This window comes from Fulmarus glacialis, unplaced genomic scaffold (genome assembly GCF_000690835.1).
Source record: "Fulmarus glacialis isolate BGI_N327 unplaced genomic scaffold, ASM69083v1 scaffold20815, whole genome shotgun sequence".
NCBI lineage: Eukaryota > Metazoa > Chordata > Aves > Procellariiformes > Procellariidae > Fulmarus > Fulmarus glacialis.
In genome coordinates this window covers 1-16,533 of record NW_009213886.1, presented here as the reverse complement: position 1 = coordinate 16,533, position 16,533 = coordinate 1, and the positions used below count along the sequence as shown (strand labels likewise).

The 16,533-nt window shown below is 38.4% G+C and overlaps 1 protein-coding gene across 2 annotated transcripts; it reads right to left on the bottom strand.

The window, feature by feature from the left end:
• Positions 1-213: 213 nt before the first annotated feature.
• SS18L1 (synovial sarcoma translocation gene on chromosome 18-like 1) lies at positions 214-16,446 on the bottom strand. 2 transcript variants are annotated; one of them, XM_009578366.1, is made up of 11 exons: positions 16,333-16,446; positions 12,588-12,664; positions 11,228-11,312; positions 10,252-10,396; positions 6,337-6,534; positions 5,175-5,339; positions 4,164-4,265; positions 3,673-3,765; positions 2,230-2,349; positions 444-571; positions 214-240 (listed from the first exon to the last, which is right to left on the bottom strand). In XM_009578366.1, exons 1-11 carry the CDS (start codon positions 16,399-16,401, stop codon positions 214-216), a joined length of 1,209 nt encoding a protein of 402 aa, XP_009576661.1. In that variant the 5' UTR covers positions 16,402-16,446. The 2 variants fall into 2 exon arrangements, with proteins under 2 accessions (XP_009576661.1, XP_009576660.1); XM_009578365.1 differs by lacking the exon at positions 16,333-16,446 and having other exon boundaries at positions 12,588-12,742.
• Positions 16,447-16,533: the final 87 nt, after the last annotated feature.

Here is a 16,533-nt window from a genome sequence, read left to right as displayed (position 1 = left end):
ATACACAGCACCAAATATCAAACCATTAAAGCATTGTCTTGTTACCAGTAGTGCACTGCTTCATATCCAGCATGAAATGAACACTGTTCACATACAGACGCTGCTTTGTGCTAAGGGGTAACCAACATATTACAATTAATCAAAACTGCCTGTACATCCAGTTCAAAAGATGGAGATACTATTGAAATGAATCTGACACAGGATCATATTCTTTTATTGCTGGTAATTTCCATATTGTCCCTATAAAAAAGAGAAATAAAAATGTTGGAGGATAATATATCAGAGGTTTACAAACAGTGAGTTAGACAATTTCTTTTGGTCTATGAATTTTGAAAGACCCACTGAAGTATCACCAATATGCCTGCACGAAATTATCAGATAGATTTATATGCAGGGCTAACAGCTAAATCTGCTTTTTCATAGCAGAGATTTAGACAATTTACCTGCTCATAGCCATAAGGCCTCTGTTGCTGAGCGGATGGGCCTGTCTGAGAAGCTCTGTAACTTCCATATTGCTGCCCCTGTCCCTGTTGGTAGCTGGAATACTGTGAAGAGGCTCCTTGTGCAGGACCTGAGAAGACAGTGAAATCGATTACTAAGGCTTGATTTGCTAGGGGGAGTTCTTACGGTTAATATAATGTAAAACATGATGGTAACAAAGTAAGCTCTGTGAGTGTGAACTGTGAGTAAATTTTGCCTAGACCTCCCCTCTAGCTTTACACTAGAAAGCATTAATACTAATAATAATCTAGTTGCAGCAGTGTAAACTTCAGTTTAGGTTTTAAACTTTGCTCAGAAAATGTGATACGCTTTTAAGTGATTTGCCTGTCTGAAATCTGTATTGGCACAGCTCAGTTATTACCTATATGCCAGCTACCTGGCCTTTATTTTAGTAACAATTGCACGTTTAACTTCCTATTTAATCTGGCTGTGCCACCATAAACACTGCTGACCAGGCAGAACCTAAGAAATCTCTTGTATATAGAGATAATTTTTAAAAACACGTAAATCAGACACACAACTGCATGGGGATATTGATTTCCTTTTATTTGGGACAGTATATTCTGTGTGTAGACTGCTATGTGCACTTACTTTTTAGCTTTATTGGTGGATTTTTATAAAGAAGAACCTTTAAAAAGAGGAGGCCAGAATTTAACATCATAACCTGAATTTTGGGTTTAATTTCACTGAATATGTCTAGTTTGAGTAGTCCAAACTATCTACTGGCACTACAGAGTCAGGTATTAATAATTTAATTAACTTTTTAGGCATGCAGGTTCTATTTCATGTGATCTTACATTTCTAAAACGGATTTGCTATTTATATCAACATCAATTCATTAAGTTTGGTTAACGTTGCCAGTTCAAGGTCAAGTACCATCACATTTGGGAGATGCACCTGAAATCCCTTGCCTTGAAGCTAGCATTTAGATTATTCCAATCTCTCTGGCCCCTGTTTTTGTACTAAATAACCTGAAATGGTTTCTTTCTCCCAAAGGCTGAGGATACATACAAGATGCCTCCAATGGGTCAGAAAACTCAAAGACAGCCATCAGACTTGGATTCTTTTGACAACAGTGGGGAGCTCTGGCACTGGTGACCTGAAGGGTTTGAAAGCCCTGCGCCAGTGTTAGCTGCATTTTCAAAGCAGTTCCACTTTTTTCCTTTCGCCTCTGTCCCTCACCAAGAAATATAACCCATATGATGTTGCAAGAAATCTAAGTGAGGGAGTAGTGATTCTCTGGACTGTTGATGTTATTTTTTCATGTCAGTTGCAGCACTATTAGATGTGTAGGAGGCCTGAGAATCCAGGCAGCCACCTCCTGCAGACACTTGCCAGGAAGTCAACACGAGGCAAAAGTGTACTTTCTAACTTTCTAATTTTCATTCAAAAGGGAGAGGGGTTCATAGAATCATAGAATCACAGAATCATTAAGGTTGGAAAAGACCTCTAAGATCATTGAGTCCAACCATCAACCCCACACTACCATGCCCACTAAACCATGTCCCTAAAAATTCAGGATGCTAACGTAACAGTATGGAATGCAGTGCTATACTAATGTATGTTACTGCCCAGAATCCCTTTACACGCTATGCTCTTTGTCTAGTTTTGGTACGTGGATGTCCAAGGTTAATCAAGGAAATAGTTTACAGCATATTTTAGCTTAGGAATGGAGGTGTCAGGATGAAGTATTGCAAACACTCGACCAGTCAGTGACAGTTTTCTTACCGTATCCTTGCTGTTGTCCTGGGTAACTTTGTTGATTGGGGTATTGCTGCTGGGAATATGTTTGCTGTTGTGCAGCTCCCTGTTGGTATCCTGCCTGCTGCTGGCTGTACTGAGAATTTCCTAAAGAAAAATTGAAAAATTGAAATAGTTTTGTTACAGATGAGGCAGGTATTTCACTGTACATGCAGATCATAAGGAAAAGAAAGGCTTAAGGAGCCTTGGTCTGGAACTCAGAGACAAGTACTCTCTTCAGATATAGATGATTGCATTTTGCCAATCAGGATGTTTATTTCTCCAGTGATTTTTAGTTCTTTTGAACAGGAGAGAGTTGTTTATTTATACACAACACAAAACAAACAAACAAACAAGCAATCTGTTCCCCAAAGGATTTTTTTTACCCCAGAAGTGTTTCAGAATTAAAACAGTCACAAAGATAAGGGTGCTAGGGTACGTAGCTGGTTTCTCAAGAAGCCCTCTCACTGTATTTTCTTCCAGATAATGATGTTTATTCATATATCCAGAAAGACCACTTATCTAGTTGTTATGGGTATTTTTTGAAATACCTATGATGGAAATTCCATTTGTAGTATCCTGAAACAACAAAATGAATGGAGACTATACAGACGATATTGCTTTTCCTAAATGCCACCTCACTGTATCATAATTAAGTTAATATTTTGCAGTTAATTTAGAGTTCAGATATCTTAATAGTATCACTGAATTTATTGATGTACTATTGTTTAGAGTTCTTTAGTGGTAGAATTGCAAACTCATACTATTGGTGATTTTCAAAGATTAGTTTCATTTAACCCATTGTTTTTCACAATTTGTAAGGTGAATTAAGTAAGATTAAAAAAAGTTGGTCTAACCAGTAGGCTTTCCTACTTTAGAGAAATTTCCATTTATGGCTGACATTTTTTTCCAGCTCTGAACCCCATTTCTAACTGCAGCACCTTACTTTACCTTTGTCAGCATAACCTTTTACTTTAATACAGCCATTTTTATTTACATTCTATAAAATGTTTGTAAAACAGTTTTGTAAGAGTGGAGGATACTGATATCCTGGAAGTCTTTTCTCTTACTGCAAAAAAAGTTCAGTATCCATAGCTATAATTCCACCTGGCTCAGCTGCAACCAAGCATCATTTTTCTAATGAATATGAGGCTACCCACAAGTTGTTAGTGATGTCACAAGGCTGCACAGCATCACTGCCTCACAATACGGTTACTGACATGATACTGTGTGTACAGTCTGATACAGTCTCTATATAAAAAATGCTATACATGGCTAAATTCTATTTCCTGGACACTCCTTAAGTAATGGGTAAGTAGCAGTTAGTGATGCAGAAATTGCAAGTCATATTTTACATTTTCATAAGCATTTCATTAGTATTTTAGGGGATTAGAGCTTCGGTTTACAAAGGTTGCCAATGTATTTTCCTACCTCCTTCATAATAGTGTTGTGTAGAGTCGTCAAATGACCTGTCATAGCTCTGCTCAGTATAGGATGACTGCTGATAAGCATAATCACCATGTCCTACAAGGAATTGCAAAGATTTATCAGATACATTCTTAATATAACTAGAGATATATTGTTGAATACATATATTATGAAGCTACTTATGCACAAAGATGAGGCTAAGAGGAAATACAGACCCCTTAGGTAGGAGGTTGAATACATGGCAAGGAAAGACACACCTATGGATAAATCTCTTGCATTCACTAATCCAAACTTGTGCTCTTTTTGAAGCAGTTTGGATAGCAGGGTGCACTGATGCGTATGTTTGTGTACCAGGCTCCCATGGCCTGGGATTAGAATTTTCTAGCATTTAAATTGGAAATGAATTGTAATGTGTTTGCCATGTCTTTGGATGTGGCAGTCATGCTGATCTACACTTCAGCAGTATTACAGTGACTACAGTTCAGAGGAATTACCATCTGGATAATACTGCTGATTCATAGGTTCTGATGAGCCTTGTCCATGGCTATACTGTTCACTGTAATATTCTTCCTGACCCATGTACTGCTGCGAGGAACCTGCAAGGCAAAGGCAAGAGAGAGCAAACTGAGCCTGTGGACTCCTAAGGGATGTTTTTTTCTTATCTAATTTATGTTTAAGAAAACAGCGTTTTCATCTGGATAACTAAACAAGCTATGTATGTTGAGAGCAGTTTCAAAGATGTTTTGCTCACTGGAAAAAGGAAATAAATTTGTATTCTCAGAAAAAGCCGGTTGAAATTGAAATTACGCAACTGTCAGTAACATGTCCTAAACCCACTCACTTCTGTGGCAATACCAAAAGTAATGGCTACATTTCATCTGCTAATCTGAGTTATTAGAAAGCACAGGAATGTATTCCATGCTCAAGAACACAGTCAGAATTAAATATATTTTAATTAATGTATTAATTTGTTTCTTAGCAAAATTCAGTTTATGTTAGAATCAGTCTAGCAGCTTTATTAGCTCTTAGAACTTTTTCCAGAGAGGTCTTAGAGCATGGCAGTTATCCTCCAGTGTCTTCCTTTCCTTGGCCTAATTTTTCATACTAATTGCTGGCAAACTATATCTTCTTTGCAGAAATGTGTTCCTTGTTAACTGTGCCATGTTATGATCCAATACCATTTGAAAGAATTGAAAAGATTCCCAGTGGCTTAAGTGAGCTGTATATCAAATTGTTCATCTTTTCTTTAGAGATATATGATCCCTTTTAGACAGAATTATTTTTCTAAACACCTGATATAATTAAGTAGATAAATCTTGATAATAGATTAAAGTTCATCTGATTGTCATGATACTTCCACCATTTGAGATTTCCTGTGTTCCTGGATGGGATTCCCGGTTCATAAATGCGACTTGGAAATTTTGTTGACTTACTGACCCCACAGGTCAGACTGAATACCATCAATCTAATAATAATTATATCAATAACCTAATGATAGATTTTACCTTGCTGTGAAGCTCTGTAAGGGCCCATTGGTCGCTGACCCATCATGCTGTTGCCTTGGTTGCTCTGACTCATCATGGCAATGGAGGACTGCCCTTGGTAATGCTGGCTCCCTCCTTGCGCAGAGTTGTAATGTGACGTTGCTGCTTGCTGGTGCATCATGGAGACTACAATGTACATGGAAAATACTGTTTTCTACAAGGATGTGACAGTTCTCTCCCTAGTCTCTTTGGAAGCACGTTAAAATCTTCAACTAACATGCATCCTGATAATTCTGTGAATTTTCCACAGGGGGAGATGTTTTCCTACTGCATGTATTTAACTCCTCTGCACTGTAATCCAGAAAGGATGTTATTACATGGTCAGTTCTTGCCATTTGCTTCAGTCAGACATTTAAAACTACATCTAGCCTTGATTATTGTTCATTTATTTAAAAGAATGTAATCATTATTACAGTAGGATTAAAGAAAGAAATAAGAACTGATGCTTGTTCCTCTCTACCTCCCGACTAATTCATTGCTGCATTTCTTTTCTAGTCAACTCTTTTTCTACTTCCATCTTATTATATACCTGATGATTATACAGTTTAAATAAACTGACATTCTAGGATTTATTTGATCCCTAAATTTCATATTGTCGGAAAGAATTCTTAAGCATTGGACGTCACATTCAATACTCAATAGCAAATATTTTTACAAATTAAGAGTTTAATTCTGAGTTGTCTGCTAGTCTCTAAGCCCTGCAAGCAGTGTGAAGTATCAATAAAATAACAAAAATGGGGGTAGTAAAATACAAACAGTAAATGTGTAATACTCTGTGGCAGGCTCTTTCAGCTAGAATAAAGGTGCTTCTCAGATCCCTCCCACAGTTGTGGGATTTGCTGCCAGGGGCTATTAGATAGTGCTGCTGCACTTTTAGCTAACCCTCTTTTCCCCAACTCATTGCTAACCACAGCAAGTCGTTGTAGGTTAAAGCAAGTCTGAAACTGTTCTGACTTTCACGATGCCTGACACCTTGAAATTCAGAGATGTCTTAAAGCTGTCTTTTCCTCTTGTGTGTTTGTCACTGTCTACAGAAAATATTTACAGAACAAATTCATGTGTGGTAAACCTCTGAGGTCACTGAAAAGTCAAGTTGGCCCAGAAGGAGGAAGAGGGAGTTTACCTGGATTAGACTGCATGTTGATGTTTGTTCGAGAGACATAATTGCCTATTGACCCCTGGCCTTGCATTGGCACATTCTGAGATGCAGGCACTGTATGGCTATAACCAGGCCCAGTTCCATGACTGCTGACAGTCATACTCAGAGAGGTCGTGGGCATAGTGTTCTGGCCTGACTGCTGCATAGACACGTGATTAGGACCTAGAAAAATTAAAGAGAGCAACAAGAAAATCTGTGCTATTATTGGCAACGTACAGTCAGCATCAAAGCCCTGGCAGCCTTTCTAAAATACCTTATGATAAGGCAAAACAAAATGAAAAAAATCCTATTATTAAAATTCCCTGCTATCTACAGACAAATTAAAACTACCTACTGCACAGTTAGAGTGATCCTCCTCTTCCTGGCAGCCAAATCCAGGCTGTACAGAATTGCAGACGGGAAGAACAAAACCAGCAGCAATGCCCTACAACCAGTTCCTTGCAGGCAACAGAATTAACAAATGCCAGTAATTTCAGACACTTCAGAAAATACATGGACTCTGGAAACATCCCAGCTTTCTGAAATTTGTCCTTTCCTTTCTCCTGTCCTGCTGTTGACTCCTCTTCCCCCTTCACACAGATGGTGACAATGGGAAGGCACAGTAGTGGCTGAGAAACACTTTGCACATTTCCGCATCCATTCGATTCCTCTATAACCAACTAACCTTCTTAGCTGGCACTTAGGAAGTACCAAGGGACCCCTTCCTCAGAGGAGAAGCCTGTCTCTCCCTTTCCTGAAGCTTGACTTCAGACATTCAGAAGATAAATTTTCCGAGTCACCATCATAATCCCTGTTGTTACAGTACTCCCCTTCCAACATCAACATATGTAATTATCAGACTGCTCCAATTATATCCTGGGTTTGAGAGTATCATCCTGTTTACCTGGCAGTATGCATATTTTTTTAAATTCTATTGCTGTTGGGTAACTAAAATTGGGGAGAATCTGGTCCTTATCTTTTTTTGTTTGTTGCTGTAAATACTTTTATGAATGAGTTTTGGAAAGTTGTCTTCATTGTGTATTGTTACTATCTAAATTGTGCTAGTGTGTATTGTTGTCTGCCTAAATTCAGCTGTATTGTTGTCAATCTAAATTAATTTAGGTAGAATGGAAGACATGCAAAATCCCTAGAAGAGACAGAATTATGTTGTAATGTTTAGATAATGATATTTTAATTCACGGTTATTAAGTGTATCTACAGCCTCTGAAAAATGTGTCTAATTCTCTTAGTACAAACCTCATTAATTACTCTTAATAGTTTTTATAAACATCAAAATGAGAAAATTTGCAGTAGATTATTATATTTTCCTCTGATGGAGAGATGCAAGCAGCATTTTCAACAAGCGATAAAGAGAGCCAGCTCTACTGAAATCAGTGGAGCCAGGTCAGTATACCGCTGCAGAGATCAACCTTGTTGTTGATCTACAGTTTTGGTGTTTTGCTACAGTTTTGTATGTCTCGTAAAGCTGATAGTTCTACTTGTGCAACACAAGACCACATGGTGTTTGAATGGAGCTAGCAGTTGCTTTGAGTGAGAGATGGAGTGAAGCAAGTGTTGATAAACCTTGCCGTATTTGCATGGAAAAACTTAGAGAATCTTGGCCTTCTTTAAAGTCAAAAAAAAAAAAAAAGGTTCGGCTAATTTGTGATTGTAAGGGAAAATATGAAAGCATGACCAAAAGTGTTCAAATAAAAACACTAAAACAATGAGATAAATACAAAGCATTGAATCTCTTTCATACTTTCATGAATCTAAGGCAGTTGGGTTTTTCTTTGAAAGGCTTCATTCATGATTTCTGAACAGTTAAAATTCTCAGTTGGGCTCGATTCTGTCTGGAGGTAGCTGAGTTTCACTGGTTGGTTTATTGATTCTAATAGGTTTGCCTGCAGGGCTGTGGCATGAAGAATCACTGACTTGTGAATGGTGGATTACTGGAAATCTCGGTGGGTTGTTTTTTAACTTGGCCCCATCAACAGAATTATCATTACAATTGACCTAGCTGCCACTATGGAGAGTTATCATGTATGTAGATTACCTAGTTACTGTTCTGCAGAGGTGATTCCTGTAAAGTCCTGACTGAGGATAATAAAGACTAAAATGTAGTAGCTTCTATGTCTTCTTCCCTGTTCTTCCCTCTTTTACAATGCTGTGTACCTGTTCATCACAGACTTTCATCTCTATTGCCATTAGATGAGAAATTTTCACAAGTACTAGAGCCCATATATTTGAATTGTTTGTGCGTATTTATTCCCAATTTCCAAAAAACCACTGTCCAACAATTCTTGACCAATGTGAAATAATGTCTCAGTCTCAAAGTCTGCCTGCATATCAAGACTGCTGTGTCATATAGCAGCATTGTGCTAACTTGATTCTAGCTGGCACAGAGGCAATGGCAGTAGAGACTGGCAACCAAGGGGAGTGTCCCCAGGCCCAAGGGTGTGACGGTCCTACTCTCACAGAGCAGGCACTAGCATAGAGCACATGCCATCGCTGCTGCTGTAACCTAGAAGATGCAACATCAGAAGATGCAAGCTACTGCATTCTCAGTCACACCTACGTTTGGAAGCGTAGTTATGTCCTCAATCTGGTTTCCAGTGGACTGATATTTTCATGATAAAATACCTGGCACTACCCAGGTGACAGAGTCCCAGTGACTGGGGAGAGAGTGAACTACCCTGAGACCCCCCCCACTGGGTTTTAGTACTGGATTGGGGCAACATGAGGTAAACTTGCCACATGAGGTAAGCTGCCCTGGCTGCTTCTGTTCTGCAGATGACTCAACTCTTCAGGACTGCCAGTCTGGTTCTTTCAGTCAGCACTAAATTACTATAAAGAACTGGAGGGTGGGGGGCAAATAAGAAGAACCATAATACTGAAAATGTAGATTCTTAGTAACACAAAACAATGTTTTGACTGATTTATAATACTTATACTAGGTAATAAATCTTTCAAAAAGAAGGCCCAGATAAATAAATAGTAAGTTCACTTTACAAGCTGTAACTGTTTAAAGTAGGTACCTCATCCATTAGTTTAAAAGGTACTATCAGCTTGACCACAAAAGGATTTTTAAAAAGTCAGAAGTAATTTCATGGCTTGCATCTGCTCTTGAGTCCCCCTGCCAAGGTCTGTGATTTTACAATCAGATATTTCTATTTATGGAGACTCTTCTCTCTTTCTGTCACTCTGGGAAAGACCCAGAGAAACAAGAACTGGCTAAATAACTATGACCTACAAAATAAATAAACAGATTATTCATACTAGAAAATGCACAGAGTAAAAAAAAATTTTTTTGTCTTTCAATTAGTTTCTTTTAGTTACATGAAGAAAAACAAATAGACAAAGTATATTATCTTATTCATATGAAATGTCTGTGCAAACTCTTTGGCTATGTAGTACAATCTCTGCAAGCTTCTGTAGAGGACAAAGACTGATGCAACACCAAATTATTTATTATTTTTAAGAAGGCATGTATCCTGGAAGATCATTGCAATCTAAAGGTTTGGTTGTGTGGTGAGTCATGCAAGCAATTCCATTTTACCCTGGCCAGCCCCACCACCTTCAAGAGAAAAATACCACAATATAAAATTTTTCTTACTAAAAACTTTTTACTTGCATCTTTACTTGGTGATTTTCATACGCATTTTTTAAAAAATGTTTTTAATTTCCACTATAGAAATACTAAGCAGATTGGAGTCCTTGCAGAAGCCAACATCATTACTGACTGTAGCCATTTTGTGATGATTTCAGCATGTGCCTGAAATCCCCATATGCCTGAAAGGTGAGTTAGGAGGGGTCTTTTACAGCTCTGTAAGTATATTCTGCATTAATGATTTTGTTGCCAAGCAACAGCAAAGCAGCACAAAGGGGACTGAAGCTCACCATTGCTAATCTGACTCTGCATGAGGGAGGAAGGAGGAAGGCCCGTCCCAATTGCATCACTGAGATTGCTCTGTGAATGGAGAGATTGGTTGGATGCACTCTGAGTCATTCCTCCTGGGCCCAAGTTTATGTTTTGCGTTGGTGGCTGCAAATAACAAGGAGGAGAAGCAAATTTTTCGTTAGGTTTTAATTAGAAAAGTAATAACCCCCGAGTTAGCCTGAGTGACTAAAAACTGCCTCAACTCAATATGTGCTTCCTTCACTTTTTGGGCTTGCTTGCATAAACATTTCTTCGTTTGACTACTATGTGTGAATGACATTCAGCATGATACAGAGAAGCCTGCAGGCAGCACAGTGAAGATCTTAAAATTGTGCTTATAATAGAGTCTGGCTTCTGTGCCCATTCTTCCGTACTTACTTGAATTTCATTTTGTGCTGGTCAGAACATAACTGCTGAGGGGATATACATTAGCAAAGACGATACAGAAGTATGTTGACAAATTGACCTTTGTCAAACATAAAGCTATGCTGTATTTTGTGTTATGTGTGATACCTCCAAAATCAATCCATTTAGCAAGAATAACACAATGTTTAAAGACAAACCAATGCCCAAATGCTGAATTAGAGTTTTGACATAAAATAGTGGCATTTTTTTCCTGAGTAAAAAATACAGTAAGAATAGGTAAAGAATAATGAATCTGGAACAAATGGAGCCTGTTCAGATCTGTACCACTGCACCATTTATAGTATATAGACCTTGAGCTATGGAGACGAGAGATTAACACAGATGTCCCAAAGAATGTGTTTTAAACACGGTAAAAGTAGCTTTTGATTTGTTTAGTGGTCTACTTGACACCTTCAAAACTTTTAGCTGGAAAAATACTAAAAATGGTTTATTGACAGTGACCAGTAACAGAATCAAACAACATTTCCCTCTGGCATAGTAAATGTATCTGATGGTAGCACTGGTACTTACAGCAGGAAGCAAGGACTGCATATTCTGGTTAGAATCTGCGATTGTTGCCAAGTAAACCAGGTTTCTGTGCAAGATTTGTTGGTATCTACAGAATAAGGAGTAAAGCTTATTTGGAAAGGATTAAAAATACAGAAAATTCTAAACCTTTCTCTCTTTTTTTTTTCTATTTTTTTCTATTTACAAATGATTAGTTAAATTACATCTGTCATAATAAATAGCAATAGTAATGACCTATATCTGTGCTGTCATGCTTTTCATCAAGGATCAGTGTGCTCAACATCTCTTTTACAAACGGGTATACTTGGTGGAAGGGAGAGGTAAAATACACTCTCTCTTGAAAGCCCTTTGCGTGAACTGTGAAGCTGGGACCTCAGTCTTTGAGTACTGACACCCAGTCACCTGCTCTAACAATTAGCCACTTTTTCTTCCTCTGTTTAACAAGGGTCCTAGTAGTAATGAAATTCCAGAACTCCAAAAACCAAAACCTGCTTGCCCTGCCAGCAAGCTGAGAAGAACAAGATTTTTTTCAAGAGTGCTCTACCATTTATGCTTCTTCACAGTTCTCGATGAACTGGAAAAGCTCATAATAAAGAACAGGAGGGCATCCAAAAGCAAACTAACAGCTCTGCCACTGAGCAAAGTGAAGAGTCAAACTTTTAGAAACAGGGAGGGTTCCAAGAAGGCAAGAGAAAATGCTTTTTTAGCATGGGTTTTCTTCTGATAAGGGGAAAATGACTGGGAAGTGGGAGAAGTGGCAAAAATGAAGCCAGAATTGTGACATGACTTCTTTAGCAAAGGTATCTTTTTTAGACAATTTTTTTGAAAGTACAGCTTTCTGGGTTTGGCCCCATAACTTGACCTTTCGTGGGGCAGATTGGCTATTCTTCCTGACTGAGATTTAACCCCTAAAGTTGATAAAAGTATTTTGCTTTCAAGATTAGGAATAGTAAGCAGTGATACAAACTGGTATGTCTACATGCATATTGTTTTAGCCATAGATAACCACATGGCTGATGCTTAACATTTAATTACTTTCTGATGAAAATGTGTTACTAACTTTGTACCTGATTCTACTTGTATTTAATGAATCTGTGTAGAGCAAGTGGTCCAATAACCATAATTGTTTATAATTATTTTAATAAATGATCTGTTAAAAATATTGTAAATACTAAATACTCAAATACTTCTGGAAAAAACTCTGTTCCAAGAACAATATGTATTTCTTAATACAAGTGAATCTAAAAAAACCAGTCCAACCATTTTCTCAGTACAGATCAGTGAACAGAACTGTTCATAGTACTGTTCTTGAGAAAAAATACATCAAAAATTTCTAACATACTCCAAAACTCTTAATACTCACTGAGTACATTCTGCAGTTTTCCCCTTGCTCTGATAATCCATAATACATTGTATTAGGTGGTGATTTTCATCTAGCATCTGCATAAAAGAAATACGATCAAAACATGTTACTGTGAGAATCATATTAAAGTCCTGTGTTTTTGTGATACTCCACATTCACCCTTCTTGGCAGTGGATGGTGTTTTGTGCAGTTTTGTTGCCTTGGGATATTACAAAGTACCTACACGGGACTTTATTGAGTCACAAGATTGTGCTTTTCAAATCATTCATTTATGAACAGTTATCTTTAAAGGAGTTAGTTGAAATACCCAACAGAAGAATTAATGGACTTACGTTTTTTGTTCCTTAAATGGCAGATAGATGCTGAAGAAGGAGAACACTTTCACTGTGAAATACCTCTGCCTCATTCTAAAATATCACCCAACCTTTTCCAAAACTTCAGATTTTACTAACATGCCTACTTTCAAATAAGAAGCATACTTTGAAACAATTTAAACTTACTAGTTTTCCTGCACAGGACTAGTGTGTGCAGACTACTGAACTTGATGAAGTATAAAATTTGCATTACTGGATCTACTGAAACCACATTTAAAAGAATTGCATCCCAATATGTCCTTTGGGGTAGATCAGTTCTAATACAGGGAGGACTTAAAATGAAAACACGGAGTAATTATATATCAGTTAATTTATGTGTATCAGTGGCCACTAGCTTAGCTTCATTCAGTAAATTCTAGGGACTGACTTGTTCCAAGAAGATCAGAGCTGCTGGACAAAATGACCACTGACCTTTATTTAATGAACTTATAATACAATTAAAAGCTTAAAATATCCTTTGATTTGTTTTAAAATTTCAAATACAATAGTTTGTCTCTTTCCCCCAGCTTTCTTGTGAATGCAGCAAGCTTTCTGCAGGTGAATGAATGGAAAAATAACAACAGTATTTACAAATTTAGATTTGCCTCTGGCAAAAACTTACTACGTAATACAGTTTGTAGGTACTGCTGCTATTAAGTGCTTGCAAGATTGGGCCTTTGAACCACTGTGTCATCAGGACAGAAGAACTCTTGAGGAAAGAATAACATGTTTTCATATATGACTTAAATGTGAATTAATCCGTGTAGGTATGTGTTCTGATCAGAACAAATTCCTGACCTATTCAGATGCAAATAAAGGGCTAGATTATCGGAAAATGAGCAGAAAAGTCTTTTTGATGCACTTGCAATCTAGTTAGTCACTCCTTTAGAGAACTCAGCTTGTCCTGCTTCTTGCTTGTAATTTGCAGGTTGATCTTAACTTTGCTGGACACCCTTGTCCATCACAGGCTCTGACTGCTGGAACTTGCAGTGATCCGCTGTAGCTCAAGTCAGCGAGGGTCTGAGGAACAGAGGCGTTGCTGTGGCCCGCCACGGCAGGTCAGCAGGCTGCTCTCTCGAATGCTGACAGGGAACGTCAGAACTGTGTAAGAATCCATGTTCCTCCTGCATGCGTGCCTATGCTCACATGGCAACCCGGGTGCAGCATATAATTTTAAGAGAAGGTATTTCTGCCTGATGCACAGCGCAGCTCTTTGTTTCATGCTCTCATTGTCGTACAGAATTTTCACCTGTGTCAGTGGAAATTCTGTATATAGAATTAGCAAAGAATATAAACCTGTCCTTTTCAGTTTCCACAATAGATATCACTGACGATACTTTCACATTCAGTTAGGATGCATATTCAACAGCAAAAGTCCAAGCAATATTACAGATAACTTCATCAGAAAAGGGCTGTGCTTCTACAATTAGCTGAAGAACATTTTGCTTACTGAAAAAGAAATCAGGAATAGCTCTTTTTCTAACTTACTAGGAAAAAAGAACCGAGTTCTGATCTCCATTACACAGAAGAAACTGAAGTTTACTGCCCTGCAAATGCTATTTAATGAACTATTTTAAAGCACCACCATCACTGCTGTCTTGTCAAAGACTCTTAACTTCCTCCATGTGAAATCTATTTTAGGAATAGTTGGTACTGGAATAATAACAGCTTTGAAAGACTATCAAAATTGAGTTAATAAATAAAAATAAGCTGCTTATATATTACGAATACAAGTAAGAATAATCTTCTTTTTCAATGAAATTGGTATGTGTTCTAAAAAGCTCACTTTAATGAGGATTGTTTGAGCCCCTAGCCCAGCACCTGCTCCTTCTCTCACTGCCCCTTTGCTACACTTGACTATGAAGCCCATCTCGTTACTGTGCCTGCAAGTCTCTTCCTCAGCATCACTGCCTGTCAACAAGAAAATCACTGCCAACAGCCCAACATTGATGAACAGTCCTGAAGTAACATGCCTGCAAATGTACCTAAGATGGGAAATGTTTTTACACGTTATTGGTAAAGAAATAACATTTTGAGGCTTCCGTAAAGTTTATGAATACGCAAAAAGGAAAGGGCTTGAAAATCAAACTGAAGCTGCTTTGGCTGCTCTGTGTCTGTGGATACAGTCATGGTTTTAAGTACAAACTATCTGAATTATGAAATTCTGTCCTAAGCCCAACCAATCTGGAGGTTAGAGAAAAACTTACCCACTGAGTCTGAAATATTTTAGTATTTAAAATTATCGGTTCACAGTACTACATGTGCTGCAAGAGCTACACAAAATGGGATTAGTTTCCGAATAGCCTCCTGAGATTCAAGTCATCTCTTCAGTATCTCTTATGGCAGTTCATTCTGCCTTAACCTCTGTTCTGTCACAGTCTTCCACGGAGGTTTTTTTCCCTGGAAGTCATAAATTGGCACCAGATAACGGTTTGGCTACAAAACCCACTGACGATCAGTTAATTGCTGTACTAGCAACGGCACTTCTTCATTGGTCACTATTTACGAATGGACCACGTAGAACATACACACCTCACTTCCACCGCACTACACAACTCCGCATAAACAAAATACCTGTGTGGTGGGGAACACGCAAAAAATACGGTAGAAGTACAAATGACAAACAGCGGTCAAAGTAAAAACATGCATGTTCTTTATTGACATTTCCAGCCTCTTCCTTACTGACCGTTACCTTCTGCAGGAGGAAGGGGGTATCGGGCATGTGTGCACAGTCCCTGCTGTCAGTCCTGGCGAAATAGGAAACAATAACTTCCCAACTAGGAACCCTCTGCTTTGGCCTCCGCACGAGACCCATGCGGAGATCTCCTCTCCAGAGAAAATCTTTCAAAACCTTTGTTTGCCATTAAACATCAATAAACACGTCACAAATAATAATAATAGTATATGAAAAATACCAGTGATTGGTGCTCCCTCTATCTTCTGAGAGATTAAAATTCTGCTTCCAAATACAAAAGAAAACCCTTGCAATTCATTATTTTATTTTAATTAATTTCTGAGGATGTTTTTTGGGGGGGGGCCACAAGCTGACATACCATCAGAAATTAATCATGTATTCGCAGATCTTACTGCAATTTCCCAAGGTATTACTGGCAGCTTTTCCCCCCCTTGCGAGCAGCAGAGATAACGTGCCATCCCAATTTTATCCCCCAAGTCCTTCTCTCGCTCTCTTTGCAGTGATCTGAACACCTTTGCTTTGTTCCACCTCCTCCTCCTCCTCCTTCCCCCACCTCTCTCTCCAGCTGTCCATCTCTGCAGCCCTCGCAAATTCACTAGTTTTCCTGATCGTCCTAGAAATAAGCTTCCTTCCTCAGCTACAGGAGCATGGACGGAATAATGTCTAAAATTGTCTGTATAAAAGCATGCTTTTTTACCTTCTGGATAGTTTGCTGGGTGACCTCCCCTTTGCCTCTTGGGCGAGCAGAAGCAAAGGCAACCGACATGGTGGGGTTTTTTTATGTGTCTATAATATACTGGTTCCAGGCTCTAATAATATTGTTATTATCTGGCTGCTATTGCCGTGCACAGATTCTCCGCAGTGCATGGGGAGGGGAGCCGGCGCAGATGGTACGATC

Excerpts from the sequence above, each read along its gene's own strand:
- SS18L1 (XM_009578365.1), bottom strand. The coding sequence starts at position 12,742 with ATGTGGAGTATCACAAAAACACAGGACTTTAATATGATTCTCACAGTA. Across the intron at positions 11,313-12,587 it reads AAAACTGCAGAATGTACTCA|ATACCAACAAATCTTGCACA; the intron begins GTGAGTATTAAG and ends CTTATTCTGTAG. Across the intron at positions 4,266-5,174 it reads TTACAGAGCTTCACAGCAAG|GTTCCTCGCAGCAGTACATG; the intron begins GTAAAATCTATC and ends TTTGCCTTGCAG.